Genomic DNA, 16,987 nt, shown 5'->3' on the forward strand with positions numbered 1-16,987 from the left:
CTTCCTCGCTCTACCAATTTTTACTCTTTGATTCGCTTTGATCGACTTGGAAAACTCGCGTATATACTATTTCTTTTCTTTTTTTTTTTTTTTTTTTTGGCGCTGTCGATTCGAAATCGCTTGGCGCGTGCACGCGTGCGCGCACACGCCATTATCTATTTTCGTATATCGTCAAAACAAACATACACACCGTACTGGACCGTGCGCGAAATTTTTCAAATGAAACGAAAATTCCTTCTCGCGTTTTTTGTTCGTTTTCTTTCCTTTCCTTTCTTTTGACTCGCGACTGTCATGGTTCCCCCGTTTGCTGTATCTAAGATGTGTGGCGTTAACGTTGAAAAGATCGATAATAATCGTAATAATCAGAACGTTAATAATATTCAATGATAATAGCGGTAGTAGTAATAATAGTAATAATAATCGTAATCTCTAAAAACTAATACCTAAGAGTAGTCAAAAAGAAAAATCAACAGCCCTGCTATTACATTCCTAGTACTTAGTACGATCTGCACATCCGCTCATCGTTTTATAATACATCTATATGTATATGTATACGTATGTACAATATGTACCTTGTGTGTACAATACACTTCGATATGTGAAAAGTAAGTACACCTATGGAACTGATTCATAAGCTGTACAATAGTCCTACGTGATAAAAAGAATACCGACACCTTCAGACACGTTTCTAATTCGTTTAGACACGCACAAAGATTGGGCACGTGGAAAAATTATTTCGAAGGGATACGATTAAAACGAAATGTCACAGAGAAGGATAGAAAATAAGAAGATGACGAGGAGGAGGGGGAGAAGTGGGAGGGGATGGGAGGAGGAGGTGGAGGAGGAAGAAGAAGACGAAGAAGTAGAAGCAGAGTAGAAGACGAGTAAGAAGAAGGACAAGAAAGAAGAATAAAATAATAAAATAACCACGGTTTAAGGCTAAAGAGAAACCATGACGACTGGGATTATAGGTCCTATTGACACACGCGGTATGCATGTTGCTAAAATGAACTAACGTTTGCGTGTTTCTAATAATAATAATAATAATAATAGTGGTGGTGGTAGTGGCGGTGGTGGTGGTGGTAGCGTTAGCGGTAGCAGTAGTAGTAATAATAGCGAGACTAATATATAGCTGAGGAAATGTCAGTGGTAAAATGGTAGTGGAGGGAGGATGATAGTATTAGTAGGAGTAGTAGTACTAATAGTGTAGTGGTGGTAGTAATAGTAGTGATGGTGGTAGTAGCAGTAGTAGTAGTCGTAGTAGTAGTAGTAATAGTAGTAGTAGCAGCAGTAGTAATAGTAGTAGTAGTAGTAGTAGTAGTAATAGTCGTAGTAGTAGTAGTAGTAGTAGTAGTAGTAGTAGTAGTAGTAGTAGTAGTAGTAGTAGTAATAGTAGTAGTAGTAGTAGTAGTAATAGTAGTAGTAGTAGTAGTAGTAGTAGTAGTAGTATTAGTAACGGTAATGTTCCTGTTTTTTATATTTGTTTGTTTGTAAAAGTAATAGTAGGGTGTCTACCAAACACCTTCGGTAGAGACCAATGTCCTTTAAATTCTGATAGCTACATCGCTCCGTGACATTGCTTTCTTTTTTTTTTTATATTTCCTCATTTTGATATCATCAAAATAGTAAACCAATAGTTTAAACATTGTAGTTAATAATTACTATCTATATCACAGATCCAAGTGACTAAACTCCTTTAAAAATATAATATAAATATGTGTATGTGTAATGGTTCGCGCATAATATATATACACACATAGATATATATATATGTATATGTACTCGCAGATGTGATTGGAAAACAGGTAAATCAAGAAGTGCGGAAACTTGGAAAACTCGCGTAGAAACGTACGCGCGCGCGCGTTAGTTTATGCTAACATCGATATACCACGACAGATTGGTAAAAACAAGGAAAATCGAACGACCGTGGAAACGAATCGATTCGTCGATCGTGTGGTGCACGTCTCTTTGAACGGTGCTATTTCATTCTCGTTAAAATACGCTTATCGGCGTTCGTATTTAGATAATCCATTAAATGGACCGAGAAGCATGTAAGTGAGATAGACACGTGCAAAACGGTAATCAATTCACAATTGATCCACTCCATTGTTAAAAGATCGAAATAAAAATTAGTCGGTGCGTAAAAATTGTTTAATATCAACGATTAATCGACGATTGTGATTAAGCATCCGTCGTGATCCAGAAAGTGGATGCTCTTTAGGCACTTTGTTCAACCAGCACCATTAAACGAGACGCGATCAAAGAGTCCGCGTTTCGAGCGAATCGTCACTCCGTTCGTGGTAAAAATCGTGATTGCTGGCATAAACTGACTTACTCATTGTTGCGTTGAATATATTCGGGGTACGGGATGGGAGAGCTGCTTGTAGTATTCGAGTACTGAGCGTAGAGATACAGAGCAGGGTGAAGCCCTGGCGGAGGAATGCCGCGATGCAGTTGCTGCGATTGATGATGCGACTCCGATGAATCTATGGGGGATGACGATATTTGCGGATAAAGTTGGGAGTTGAGGCTATCCAGCGAACTGGAGGAGCCTGTCGTTTGGTAGACACTCTGCGGTGTGGTGTGCTCGTGAGACACTGGTGAATTAAGTGTGAACGGCGAGGACGCCGAGGTGGGACATACTACTTGCTGCGGTGACTGTTGATGTTGCGGTAGGGACTCGGGCACGTTGTCGTCTAAACACTAGTTGGTAGTCTGCGGATGTAGCAACGGTAGAGGAAGTTGAAGATTGTTTTGCTTGGCTAAACTCGCGATCTCAGCCGCGATCCCTCCTTTCGAACCTGCTAAGCCGTCCAACGAGGAAGGTCCTTCGCTGTAGCGTAAATCGCAAACCGGACTCTCGAAACCTGTACCTGGAGTGCCACCACCGGTACTCTGGGGCGTAGATGGATTGTGATTCGTACTGCTTTGATTCATATCACGATGTACTCGATTTTGGTGTCGTATGAGATAACTATCGCGTACAAAGGTACGTCCGCATATGTTACACTCGTACGTGGTACTTGCGGTATGGGTACGGATGTGTATTGCGAATTGACTCTTGGACGTGAATGTGAGGGAACATCTGTCGCACACCAACGGCTTTTCGGCAACGTGACTCCAACGGTGTGCCGTCACGTAGCTTTTCACTGCAAAACGTTTCTGACAAATGTCGCAGGCATACGGCCTTTCTCCTGTATGCACCCGTTTATGAGTATTAAGACTACTCTTTTGAGTAAACCTTTTCAAGCACAGCTCACACTGGAAAGGTCTTTCTCCTGTGTGCGTCCTCATGTGCACTTCCAAGTATGGTTTCCGACAGAAACTTGCTTCGCATACCGTACAATGATATGGTTTGTTGCCTGAATGAAGCTTCATATGTACATAGTACGACGAAGCAGAGGATAGCACCTTGCCGCATACCTTACATGGCTGTGGCTTTGACCGTGAACCCTCTTTGACAGTTTGTTGTCCGGTAGATTGACGGTTTGGAACTTCTTGTTGCACAGTCTGACTCTGCTGTTGTTGACCCTGTTGTTGCGTTTGCTGTTGACTCTGTTGTTGAGTTTGTTGTTGACCCTGTTGCTGATTTATTTGTAAGGTAGTCTGTTGCTGGGGTTGTAGGTGACCTTCTTGTTGAGAAAGGTCTTCACGATCATCCGACAAATTCACCATAGAATTTGAACCATCTGAACGGCTCGAAGCAACAGAATAAAACCCCATGGGTTCGCTTTTAATTTGTTGTTCGAACATGGATGTCATTATATCAGTCTGTTGCTGCTGAGCCAGCTGTTGCGATTGTGGCTCCTGCTGCTGCACTGCTTCTTGATGGGGGAGCAGAGTCAGGTTGCGCTTGACAAGCTGCTCATATCCTGCGTACCAATCCACCTGCATGACAGGGAACCTCTATAAATCGCCATTTATGACACTCGTTATGGCGGAAAAATTTTCAACGATGTAGATACACTCTTAATTCCGGTATCATGCATGTCCGACTCTTATATACGCGTGTCAGGTTAGACCAATTGCTTTGACATTTATCTTTGACAAGTGACAGAAGGTAACTGGATGATCAGCTGATTGCATAACTTTTACGCGAACCACTCGAAGACGACACGATGCCGTCGTCAACAGAACGTAACCCAGCAGTGAGCAACACGGGCAACTCTATTTTTAAAAAAGCGACGGAAGAAACGGCGGAATATTTTGACTGCGAAACCGGATTCTTCGTAAGCGCTTCGCAAGTGGGGGTCGCTTTTGCCATAGCCGAGGAAGAAAGCAGCATTTTACGAACCTTTGCTATTGTAGTGGTCCGGGCTAGGGTCGAAAAACGTCACGCCTCATCGAGCGCACGCCTCCCGTTCTCGAGCGGCTTCACGGACAATCGCGAAACATTTCTACGGCCAAATTGTTTTTCTCCGACACAAAATATAAGATGGCTGCTACTATATTTCACGACCGTCACCTATATACACTCGTACAAACACACGCACCTAAGTACCGACCGACGATATTCGTCAACTTTTCTAATTGGCTGCCCTTCTTAAACCGCCAATATTACGCTCTACCACGACCAACATCGCACTTCCAAAACCGCTGATTGGATCGATCTTTCGCAAAGCTTTATTCACCTGTTTGATTTTATGCATATTTCATGGACAAACTTTCTCTATATAAAGAACTTTAATCCATTTCAACGGTTCACCCATTGTGCGTTAACTCAGTGGGTATTTAGCCAAAAAAATATCATAGAGGACGTAAAATGTTTACGCAGATATTCCAATCTTTAATCTCGTTTCTATTAAATCGAAAATTTATATCCATCTCGCTGACAAATAAAATACTTTGTTCAAGAATTTCAAATCTGGCTAACAACAGACTGAACAAATATATAGATAATACGATATAGATATGACGCATTTAAAAGTAAAAGTTGTATACTTTGTAATAACAATCATATATATATATATATTTTTTTTTAATAATAATTTAATAAGAAAGAAATAATTGTTTATCAAGTATTAGAATGTTATAAAGTAGTAATTTGAAATACTATTTCTTATTGTTGCATTAATTCGATTTAATAAAGCAACGTCGTAAATACGTGTATCTCGTTTCAAATATTTACGTGTTATATTAAATTAATTGTGCGCAGTATTTTAGTTTACAATATAATTACTAAACGCGCCTTAAGTGACGACATTCTAGGAACTCCTGGGGCCTATCAAATGTAATATTGAACCACTAATAGAGGAACTGCTACTACCCGAATATAATGTTCCTAAAAAAAGCAGGCAACCAACTCGAGAATTTGTATCAAAAGTGTTAAAGAGATAACCCATTTATAAACTTTATAAACATTGCTGACCCCTAAGTATTTTTCGAAATTCATTAAGAAAATATAAAGTTTAATACGCATACTAAACAGTGGTGTATCTGATTCCGATATACAAAGCTCAACAGATAGGTACGCTTTATATAATATATAATTCAATAATTTATATATATATGTATATGTTACAATATTAGTTCTTTTGATAATATTCGATAATGTTAATAATAATAACCTCTATTTGAAATTAATATATCTCGTACACACCTACTGTAACTTTAAAAAGAGGTATAACCGTTTCAATTTCAGCACAATATAACAGGTGACCATAACTTTTAATTCCTATATTGTCGTAAAATAAAATTTGAACTTGATAACAGTTTAATTTTAATTTATTGATAAATTTGCTGATTTCTATATGAAATTTTTAGTTCCAAAAATGGCTGTATCGTCAGAAAGCGTAATAAATCCTGGCCTGAATGATCCTGTAACCAAAGCAGTAGTAGATAATATAATGGGAAATTTACCTACAAAGAAACCCCCTGTCCGATGTGATGATTGTGACCTTTCATTTACCAGTCAAACAGTATTAGATACACATTTACAAGGAGCGCGTCATGCTAAACAGGTTTGTGCAAGTAAAGCAACGAATCATACTATACTACTGTAAGACACTTAAATACAGACATGAAAAGTTGAAGTATGAGGTAACACACATGCAATAAAAAGAATCATTCATGAATTTTAAAACATGTATAAAACAAAACGACATCAGATCAGATAGAGGCATACGCTTGTTTTACAGATTAGATCCAAAAATATAATGGCATCTCTTGAAGAAACCAAAGTAGCATTTACAAAAGACGAAGAAACAAATGGATTGAAATGCAATGTGTGTAATGTGTGTCTAAACTCAATACAACAACTTCAAACACATTTAAATGGTATATTACAAAGTAAGATTTATTTCATACCTTTGTATGTTTTTAACGTATTAAACAAATCTTATTTTCTGTAGGGAGCCGGCACAAAAAGAAAGCTATGAGAGGTAATACACGTTATATGGTACGAAAGCCGCTACCATATGGGCTTAAATGTAGTCGCACTTTGTGTATGGATAAAGTAATAGAAAAGAATGTTGCTGTACTAATTTATTCTTTATTGTTATTTACATTTGCATGCTTAACACTGCTGCTTACTTTTGCTTTCCACTTGTTTTTATGAGCTAATAGAGACTTAATTCTGCCTAAAAGCTTTCATTTACCAATCAATATGGAAATGCTTGGTGATACTTTCATGTTCGTTATAATTTATACATCATAATTTGGTATTTATTTATTAGTTATTTATTTATTATGTATTGTTTGTTATTTATTTCTACCAAATTGAAATTGTATATTTATTGTTTATTACTAATTTGTCTTTGAGTATATTGCCATAAAATAACTTGATAACGAGTTTATTAGTTACATATTATAATTAATAAAATTAACATTGTTTACAAAATAATTTGGCACCTTTTCAGTTTCACTGTATCCCTTTTAGTAATATATAATGTGGAAATGCATTTTGCTATTTCTTAAATTTCTCTTTTATCCCTATCCTTAACTTTCATCTATAAAACAATAACTTCAAATAATCCAGTTTTTAAATCATAATGGAATTAAAATCAATTATTAGTTCCTTACGCAAAACCGTTTATTAACTACATTTCGTTTATGTTCAATAGCAGGTATAAATTGTAATACCTTTTCCAATTATGTAAAACGAATGAAAAATCAACAATTTTTATAAGAAAGTTTACATAAAATAATATGATATATTATAAATACATTTTTTTTATTTTGAAGAGGTAAAATTTTCTATACACGTACATATACACATCATTAAAATCTTATGGTGGTCTTTTGTTAATAATGTTTGTATTAATGGTTGCTTTTTCTATGGCATGAATGTAGTGTTCAAGCTGATTTATTATCACATATAACCGCTTCAGCGGTTGTGATACATAGATAGTGTTGATCGCACATTGATGCTTAGGTGGGTGGACTGACAAAGATGTTGGCAGTTCAGTGACATCTGCGACTATGAATATCCAAGAAAACACTGTGTCTAAAGGCGTATCGCTTTCATGCAGCATGTGTAATAAAATCTTCAATTCTCAGATGCAATACAATGTGGTATGTTATCAGTAATAAGGTAAATAAATATTACTAACCTTCTAATGATATAATTTATGTTTAATTGTAGCATATAACATCGAAAAAGCATACTGGTAAATTAAAACAAGCTAGGACTCAAAAGAAAAAAAGATTTTTGCCATATTGGAAAAAACCTAAACCTGGTGTAAATCCTAAGAATTTTGTTCAATCGCTATCAAACAATTTTGTACCAGGGGGTTTCACGAATCAGACATAGGAAAATAACGTAATAAAATGAATATCTCTATTTTAATACACATATGAATTATTTAAGTACATGTTTTATTCTTTCCAAGGAGAATAATTCATTCCAAGTAGAGTCATGATTCTTTAAACGATGAAATTAATTTGATACTTAAATTTTGGACATTAAGTGACATTCACATATACAAATAAGTAAATACACAATGTTATATATAATTTTGTAATTCATGAACATTGGAGGCTCTGCCGCGTTAAGATATAAATCTCTCTCTTTGCACTATTTCTTCAGGGTATAATATAAATATACATATAATTGAAAGACGGTTAGTTCAATTGGAAATCACATGTAAATTTTTGTTAGATGTATTTAATAATTAAGGAAAGTTTTAAAAACAAATTGTACAAAAAACTAAGATATGTTTGAAAGATTGACATTGTTCTTGATATTAGATGAAATAGTGCAAGAAGGTACCGATGTAATGTATGAATGTATATATGTTCATTTAAAGATTAATGGAAAAATATATAATGTTGTAAGTAATAATAATTAATAATTTTTTATTAATCCTACAACATAAAAATTTTGCTGTCGAAATTCCGTTTTCTTTTCAATGCGTTATTGTAGTTTCAGGCTGAAATTCAAATATACGTAATGTAAACATAAGTTAACAAGGAAATATTTCATTTATATTACTTTAGCATTACCTGTGTGGTATACTTGCTTAATAAACGACGCATTTCTGCATTCTGTCTTCGTAACGATTGCGTCTCAGCATTTAATTGATGCCTTTCCTTTAGCACTTCATAGTACTTTTTAAGACCAATCAATAGATTATCCCATAGTCTTTCTTTATCTTTCGGAAAAATATTCCTATATCGTTCCCAAAAATCAGTTATATCGTCGTCCGTTATATTACGTGATATCGTGACTTTCTCTTTAATTACTTTTTTATCAGGTGATACCTCTTTCTTAACGAACTCGTATCTTTCCACAAATTCTTTTAACGCACTTGAGACAAATTCAGTTTCAATTGTCAACAAATGGCCTTTATCGCAGGTTAATGATCGTTTCGGTTCGCCATCTGCTACAAGAATAAAAACAAATATAAGCAATTGTAGTAATATAATAACTGATAATTTACTTTCATTGAATAAATGTCGCTGAATTTTGGTGCGATTCTTCCAACAAATAAAAATAACAACAATCTGATGCAAGATTAATAAATAACAGAAGCGAATAAATTGAGTAGTTATTTTGATAAATTGGTAATATCGAGAAAAAATTTGAATAGATCAATTTCAGTTACGTACTGTCAGTAACTTCGACAATGCCCTCAGATACACAAGTCGATACAACTTCTGTATTAACAGGCGGTGTTTCGGTCGAAGGAACGCTTCTACTCATAACAATGTCACTTTCATGACCATCATCGTGTAGTTTTTCACAACAAAGTACCTCTTCCATAGCTGCCACTAACTTGGCTTCTTTCGTATTAAGTGTATCGCTGCCACAAACATCAGAAATAGTGGTTCTGAAATGTTTATTATCGATATATTTTATTACAGTTAATAACGTCAATTCTATGAATTTCCTTTTAAGATCAACGATATATCACGTACAGAGACGAAGAACTTTCCGTAATTTCTACAGACTGTCCACAAACACTTGATGTGCTTACAGTTTGAACCGTACACGTGGGACAATATGCATACGGTAAGAAAAAATTCAATAAAAATTGAAGTTCTTCTTCGGCTGTAATTTTTAGAGCCTAAAAAATTCAATTATGTTGTTTATACCTAACTTATAACAACACGATAACGATATTATTTATATGGAAAACATCACCTCAAATGCTTTGTCCAATCGAATCAATAGCTTATCCTCTTCTGTGTAATCGGACAGTAAATTCTTCAAAGTGTCTTCGATAAGGTAATCACAGTGTTCGGAAATTAGTTTAAGAATATGATTTAGTAAGCGTCGTTCTAAATTAATTTCCTCTACGGTAGTCGCTGGTTTATACGATTTAGATATCGTTTTTCGTTTTTTGGCTTCCTCTTGTTCTTGAACGAAGGTGAAAGAAGTTTACAGCTCGTCTGATTTTTTAAATAAATCATTCTTTAAGTAAATTTTACCTGCTTTCAAGGCACACATCGCTCCGCAATACGACGGTAATTCTTCCTTTTTCAATAACTTTACCTCCGGCGGTTGCCACTCCATTATTAACAATTGTTCGTGTATAATTCTATCTGCCGTTAAAATCTGAAATATACAATCACCGAACGAGACTATTCTCATTAATTACACATTGTTATCGTACCTTGTCGACTAATTCGTTCGCAGTTTCGATATTCATGTCCCAAATTTGCATGTACTTTTTATCGTTGATGACTGTGAGATGGTTCAACTTTTCTTCCAAGTCTAGTATAGCCGTATGCGACTTTAGTATTTGATTCGTGATCTTTTGAATTTCCGCCCTCGTCGACTCTTCCAGTGCTGTGTAGGTCTTCCTTAAATTATTAATAACATCCTGAAGCCTGAAACGTAAATAGATCCGTTCGACTCACTCGACTGAAATTATCAGGACGAGTAATTTAACGCTGGCACGCACTTGTTGATTTTTCTTTTCTGCTGATTCTTCACGATAGTATTCTCTTCGTCTCGCCGTTTCAGCACCGCGTAATTATAATCCAATTTCTCGGTATTCATCATACAGAAGGCTTTCATATTCTGTATCTCCTGTTGAAGATTCTGTATCTCCAACTCAAACATAATCTTCTGTTTCCTAAACTCTTCTTGATGCTGTATCATCGCTTTCTGCATTTCCTCTTCATACTCGCGCATTACTTCCTTCCTCTTTTTCCTCGCGTCGAATGTATCGTCCTTGAGCTGCTTAAATAATACATTCCACTTTTCCAAAAAAGATTCCAAAAGTATTTTCCGCTCCATTTCGATGACGCTTTCGATCAACTCAACCTCTCGGCGATAAGCTTTGCTCATTATTCGTATCTAAAGAAAACATTTCGCATGTATCGGTTGGAAATGTATAAAACAAAAGGCTTCGAGACGCCTATTACTCACTTGGTTTTCCATCCTTTCGATAAGCAAATCGACCTCCTCGTTCTGTTTATTTACATCCTCGGCGTACTGTAGATCAGCGTTGTCAAGTTCTTGTTTCAATTCCGCGATCAACGCGTCCTTCTTCTCTAAGATTTCGAGACACTTGGCATTTTGACTCTGCAACTCTTCGTGAATATCCAGCGGATGTTTCGACGCAAGTATAACCGGCCATTTCTCCGTAATCTCGCGATATTTCTCCGTGCATTTTTTATCTTCCTCTTCGAGTACCTCCAATAATCTTTCTCTCTTCTCTCGCATCTCTTTTCGTCTTTGCAGTTCCTTCGCGTCATTCGCCACTCTGATGCCTGTAACCTACATCACGTGATAAAACATCGTTCGTTAACTCGCGATTCTTACGTCGAAGCAATTATGAGTTATCATCCTAATTGGTTGCTTGTTGACTCGAGAGAGTTTCAAGTGTATTTTCTTGAAAAATAATTATTTGCGATTCGAATCGCACATACATACCACTTCATCGCCTTCTGCGGCTAATTTGTCCAAGGTTTCTATGCTATCGAGTATTTGCTTCTCGATAGGAGTTATTTCCTCGATTTCTTCATCTTGATCTTTTATCTGTCTAACATCGGAATAGTGTTAATTCTTTTAACTCTCTGAAGCGGTATCTATGAGATAGGTATATTTTTTCTATCTCTGCTATCGGAATTACGAATGAGAAATGCGTGTTCCTCGATATTTCGAAAATTAAAGGAAGATCGTTTATACGAATAGGCTGCGTATCTTTTAACGAACGATTTAACTATATAAGTTGTTTTTCAGCGTATCAATCTGTTCGAAACGTACATGAAACAGATAAAACGTATATCGATTATTTTTCACGCCTGTTTCTACAAATTGTTCATCCTTATGTATGTAAATTCTTTAATACATACTAATATATTAATATATTTGCTAAAGTAAAACCAAAAAATGTAGATACGTACATCTTGGAATTTTTAATTAAAATCCCCCGGTAATTTCAAGTCGCTATAGTTTTTAATTTAGATTCTAGTTGTTGTATTTTTAATTTAGATCCTTCAATAATGTTCAAAATTATAAAATTATTTAACATTTCCGCTAACTATGTACATTATGTTCTGTGTTTTTAATTAGTCTTTGGTTGTCAAATCACCGTAGACGTACAAACATGTGTATGTATGTAAATACACTGCATCATCTGTTCTCATTGTAAGCAGCATGAAAAGATTTTGTGTAATTATGCAAAGATTATTCGCAACTGTCGTCAGGTGTCCCTTAAATTTTCTGCGTCTTCATGACCTTTATTACATGGCATTGTAGACATAAGAAAATTAAATCCAAATATACTAACCAACAACTATTCCGCTTTACCGGTAAATTTAACCGATTTACGACCAGTTTTAGATTGCCGATCGCAATTGATACTGCTGCCTAACAGTTTTATATATTGTCTGACATTTAATTAGTTATTTAATAATTGGCCAAATAAGAGGTAACAATTGATTTACAATTCTGCCCACATCTACGTATATACGCTCAGAGTACATGAAAATACGATATTCTACTATCGTTGAAAGAAAATGTATAGTATTAATATATTTACTGTATAAGATACTTTTATTGAAATGTTACACGATCCTTACTTATCTCGTGCTTGTATACGTCGTTGTATACGAAGTCTGCGTGCCAACTTCCGCTCGTTTGCATCGTATGATAAAATAGATGGTTCTTCTGTATGTACTGTAATTTCTGAACGTTTATCTTGCAATGACATGTTTCTTTTACTTAGATGCGCGATAATATACGTGAAAAAATATATGACAAAGATTGAAATTAAGAAATTAATACTTGTATGTCTTAAATTACTTCGTACGAATATTAAAAATTGACATACTGCGAGAAAGGTTAGATATTATGGACGTATAAGGACTGCTAACCAAAGGTTGCAATTATGTGCTTACACGGAATAAACAATTTTGTTTGTTCGATATGAAATTATTTTACTCGAGTTTATTGTTGGTAGGTAATAAGTTTGTAATATTTATCTTTCCTACAGGTGGCACTGAGTGTACGACTGTAAGATAATTATTAGATTGCTTCATTGGAGGTTGTCGCCACCGTCACTTGTGCCGTCTTATGCAATTAAAAAAACAATATATCTCGATAAATAAAAGATAAATAAAAGATATGTATATATATAACGCAAACAAAGATATAGTTCTAAAATAATCCAATCGAGGTTCGGTAAATTATACGTCGCAAAATCAAATTGCAAGTACACCAAAATACAAATCCATTGTTATTGACATTTTTCACATTATTCATTCTAACGCTTTAATTGCTCTTGCAGTATCTAATTTTTGTTCTAGTAATTAAGCTAGTATCTTGTAAAAAATTTAAACTTCAGGAATTCTTTAATCTGTTTATTACCGTTCATTTGAGGCAAAGAAATATAAAAAAGTAAAATGTTTGATATTTTTACATGAATCTCTTATTGTTTCATTGTATTTTATTCGTTAGTCATCATAAATATATATTTATATTGAGACATTAAAAATAAGTAAAAGATTTAAGACGTAAATTATATGGCAAAAAATTACAGTAAATACATGGTATTATAACGTAAACTCATTATATTTAGCAATACAATTTGTGAAAACCCCTTGTTATATTTTATTGTACTACAATACCATTTACAGTTTAATACAGAGAACATCTTTATGTATAGGTATATGGGTACTGTACGTTAGAAGGTGCCTATAAATCACCGGTACAGAACACGCAATAGGCGTTTCTCGTTCAAAGCGTTCTCAACTACAAAACAGTCGTGAAACTGCCTTCGTTTTCGGACGAAGCAATTCAAGTGCGACGGAAATCGCTTTCTCTAGCCTCGATGACGTACTTTAACCGACAAACGGATGTTTGATATTGTCGCCAATAGAGTTAATGTCATACGAACGAACCGTTGCGAACCATTAAAAGAAGGTACGACACGTAAAAGACAAACGAACGATACGTCTCGTGAATTCGCAGCACTAGATCGACGCCATGAATCTACGACTTCGACGCGATTTTAGCGGAAACAAGATGGAGCATGGCCAGGTCCGGCTCAATGCACTCCGGTGCCTTATACCGCTTCGAAACGCATTATTCCCCTATCTCGATTGAACTTTGAATACGATACTAGCAAAAATAAGTGATAATTCAGCGAAATTAAATATGTACGATTAGAAATACAACGCACGAAGAACGTACATAAATTTTCGATATCGTTCATTGTATCTGTTTACGATGTTTCTCGGTATTCTATGTTTATATGTTTTGCACGGTAATTAACGTTATTTATAAAAATTGCATCGCAACGTGACCTCTATAATTTGTTAAATTAGCGTATTCGAAAGAAATAAAATTCCTCGTTACATCATGTCCTGTGTTCCACGATTCGTGTTTAAACTTTGCCTGTATCGTAGATAAAATAGCATCGCGATATCAAACAAAATAGAAGTGTGCATACATAAATTTCTTATATCGTAACTCGTATGTATTCTGTATCCAAGGTATTCGTATACAAAGACCGTTCATGTTTGAACTAGAAAATATTTTAATAGGTTATACACAGCATCGAACCGACGCGTTTGTTTGATCGTTACTTCCTTGATTAGAGAGCACGACACAAGAGTTAAGTACTTTTATTTTCGTAATAATCCGATTTTCCGTCTTTATTCTTGGTAGAAAGTACCGATGCCCCGGGTAATTGGCTGCCTCTAAACCGGCCCTGGTGAGAGCGGAATGGAAAGAGAGAAAGAGACAGAGAGCGTGGAACAAAGATGGCGGATGAGTGGCGTCGGCGGAGGAGGCACAAGGTAGGAGGAAGAAGACGAACAGATTACGGGGTAGGGAGAGAAGAGAAGAGAGGAGAAAAGAGGATGGAGGAGTACACGGGGTGCGGGACGATTCGCCAGAGGAGAATGGGGGAAAAGAGCGAAGTGAAGAGACGAGAGGAGAGGAAGAGTCGGTGAGGGACGACGGGCGGCTCGGGGGTTCGGGTTAGCTCGTTCGACCCGTTATCCCTTCTCTCCTGGAGACCCGAGTTCTCTCTCCCTACCTGTCCTTGCTTCGATTCGAACGAGTCCCTCCAACTCTCTCCCCTACGGGGATGTACGAAAAGTTTCCCCCACCGTGGGTACACTTCACCGGCTGGCGTGCGACGATCGCGATTGCAAGTCGCTGCTTTTCGAGGTAGACTCGTTTCGTTCCCCTACGTGGTGTACCCCACCACGCAACCAACAGCGCTACTAGCCAGCGAGCCATACTACGCTCCCGCCACGGTGACGTCACTCTGAGTAGTGTAGTGCAGTGAGAAGGAGCGAAGCCAGCTCCATCCGCGTTACATGGCCCGAGTGAACGAAGCGAGTGCGTTTAAGACGTACATATACAAGCGTGCATCGTAGCGATCGAGTTGCACTAATAATACCATTAATTTTCTCGATCAACGCACGTTATGTGACACGACGAGTTGTGTACGATCGCGAGAAAAAAGATAGAGGAAACCGCGCCTCGCTTTTACTAACGAAATATATCCGATGTGTTATACCATTAACGAGATACCAAGCGGTGATGATACAGTGATGTGAAAGAAGCGACTACGCGCGTTAGTGAAGTCATAGAAAAGAAATCAAAGTAAGAGGAAAGAGGAAAAGGAATATAGTGTGTCGTGTGCGCGGTGAAAAGAAAAGAGTTGCACGTTCTAATATTCGCCAGGAGGAAAACATCAACGGTTCTATCCGTTGGTGGATCGATTGTTTTCTTTTTTTTTTTTTTTTTTCAAGTGGGGTTTTACGCGAGAGTTTGAAAGAGTACCTGGAAAGGCTCTGTTTGTTGATCGGTGTACGATATCAAGAAAACGGCAATCGTTGAAAATCATCAAGGCGGATTGACGCGAGTGTAATAATGCTTGGCAAATATGCGCTGGGATGTATCGCCCGCGCATTGTGCCCGGTGTGCTTAGTGTGACGTGTGATTAACCGCCTTTCTTCATACGCGATTCAGTGGTATACGATGTGGTGTTCGGCGACGGTTCTGATCCTTCTAGCCGTTGCCATCAGTGGTGTCCACTATCGAGGCTCTTCCTCCACATCTTCGTGGTCGTCGTGGTTGTTGTCGTCGCCGTCGTCGTGGTTGTTGTCGTCAACGTCATCGTCGTCGTCGTCGTCGTCGTCGTCGTTGTCATCGTCGTCATCGTCATCATCGTTGTCGTGGTTGTCGGCGTCGTTGTCGTGGTTGTCGCCAGCGTACGTAGCGACGCAAAAATTTGATCGCGAAATCTCCGTAGCCACCCTGTTTTGTTGGCCGATCGTTCTACGGCGCTGCCCTGACGACAGCACTCATCGTGCTTGGGGTCACCACCTTCCGGCTAGTGACTAGTGATAATCTGTTTGTTGCCAGTGATTAAATTGGGAGTGTCGAAGTGGGAGGAAGCTCCTTCCTTCGTCTTGGAATACGCGTAACGTAACGGTTTCTTTGCTTCTTGTCGCGTGTGTGTCGCGAGCTACACGCGAGAAAGTTTTTTCTTCTCGATCAAAATAAGAAAAATTGTGCCGGCAAATCCGAATCGATTATTTACTTATTGATTTCGTGGCGAAACGAGCAAACAACGATTCGAAAAGAAAGTCGGCAAAGAGAAAAAGAGAGGTTTCCTTTGGCCGACCTGGTGGCGGTATTGAATATCGGTGGTGTGTGGTGAGAGTGTGCTGTGATTAGCGTCGGGCGAAGTTGTGTGTCGTTGTACAGTGCCGCCAAACGATACCACAACATCCGATCCCAAATGAAGAGTTCGGAGCAAAATGGTTAGAGAGACACGTCACCTGTGGGTTGGAAATCTGCCGGAAAACATCCGAGAGGATCGCATACGAGAGCATTTCAAACGGTAAGCGTATCTTTATTTCCTTTGGATCCTTCTAACAAAGCCTATCTTACATAACTACGTATATAATATATGTCTCCATGTACATACGCACTAACAATTCGATTCGACGAAGTCCAACGCACATCGTCTTGTTCTTTCTACCTATATATAGTTTATAGTTTATATGATAGCGTGCATGGAACTTACTTTTTCGTTTACCTCCTCGGCATACCGGCGTGTATCTCTCGACA

The 16,987-nt window shown here is 37.3% G+C and overlaps 3 protein-coding genes across 11 annotated transcripts; 1 reads left to right on the forward strand and 2 right to left on the reverse strand.

Moving 5' to 3' along the window:
• Positions 1-1,901: 1,901 nt before the first annotated feature.
• LOC122566057 (zinc finger protein 717-like) lies at positions 1,902-4,674 on the reverse strand. 2 transcript variants are annotated; one of them, XM_043722772.1, is made up of 2 exons: positions 4,295-4,674; positions 1,902-3,888 (listed from the first exon to the last, which is right to left on the reverse strand). In XM_043722772.1, exon 2 carries the CDS (start codon positions 3,760-3,762, stop codon positions 2,704-2,706), a length of 1,059 nt encoding a protein of 352 aa, XP_043578707.1. In that variant the 5' UTR covers positions 3,763-3,888; positions 4,295-4,674; the 3' UTR covers positions 1,902-2,703. The 2 variants fall into 2 exon arrangements, with proteins under 2 accessions (XP_043578707.1, XP_043578706.1); XM_043722771.1 differs by lacking the exon at positions 4,295-4,674 and having other exon boundaries at positions 1,902-4,278.
• Positions 4,675-5,104: 430 nt separating this feature from the next.
• LOC122566058 (zinc finger protein 346-like) lies at positions 5,105-8,281 on the forward strand. Of its 4 annotated transcripts, none has more exons than XM_043722773.1 (6): positions 5,105-5,467; positions 5,764-5,960; positions 6,138-6,288; positions 6,351-6,443; positions 7,373-7,512; positions 7,583-8,281. In XM_043722773.1, the coding sequence occupies exons 2-6, from the start codon at positions 5,772-5,774 to the stop codon at positions 7,748-7,750; spliced, it is 741 nt and encodes a 246-aa protein (XP_043578708.1). In that variant the 5' UTR covers positions 5,105-5,467; positions 5,764-5,771; the 3' UTR covers positions 7,751-8,281. The 4 variants fall into 4 exon arrangements, with proteins under 4 accessions (XP_043578708.1, XP_043578709.1, XP_043578710.1 ...); XM_043722774.1 differs by having other exon boundaries at positions 5,117-5,467; positions 6,138-6,276; XM_043722775.1 differs by having other exon boundaries at positions 5,118-5,467; positions 6,351-6,380.
• LOC122566056 (dynein regulatory complex protein 1) lies at positions 7,781-16,678 on the reverse strand. 5 transcript variants are annotated; one of them, XM_043722768.1, is made up of 12 exons: positions 12,475-12,551; positions 11,797-12,395; positions 11,324-11,641; positions 10,817-11,167; positions 10,347-10,744; positions 10,056-10,272; positions 9,871-9,997; positions 9,584-9,798; positions 9,358-9,506; positions 9,049-9,269; positions 8,443-8,822; positions 7,781-8,369 (listed from the first exon to the last, which is right to left on the reverse strand). In XM_043722768.1, exons 4-12 carry the CDS (start codon positions 11,111-11,113, stop codon positions 8,346-8,348), a joined length of 2,028 nt encoding a protein of 675 aa, XP_043578703.1. In that variant the 5' UTR covers positions 11,114-11,167; positions 11,324-11,641; positions 11,797-12,395; positions 12,475-12,551; the 3' UTR covers positions 7,781-8,345. The 5 variants fall into 5 exon arrangements, with proteins under 5 accessions (XP_043578703.1, XP_043578702.1, XP_043578701.1 ...); XM_043722767.1 differs by lacking the exon at positions 11,797-12,395 and having other exon boundaries at positions 8,443-8,819; positions 11,324-11,432; positions 12,475-16,678; XM_043722766.1 differs by lacking the exon at positions 11,797-12,395 and having other exon boundaries at positions 11,324-11,432; positions 12,475-16,678.
• Positions 16,679-16,987: the final 309 nt, after the last annotated feature.

This window comes from Bombus pyrosoma, linkage group LG3 (assembly GCF_014825855.1).
Source record: "Bombus pyrosoma isolate SC7728 linkage group LG3, ASM1482585v1, whole genome shotgun sequence".
Classification (NCBI taxonomy): Eukaryota; Metazoa; Arthropoda; class Insecta; order Hymenoptera; family Apidae; genus Bombus; species Bombus pyrosoma.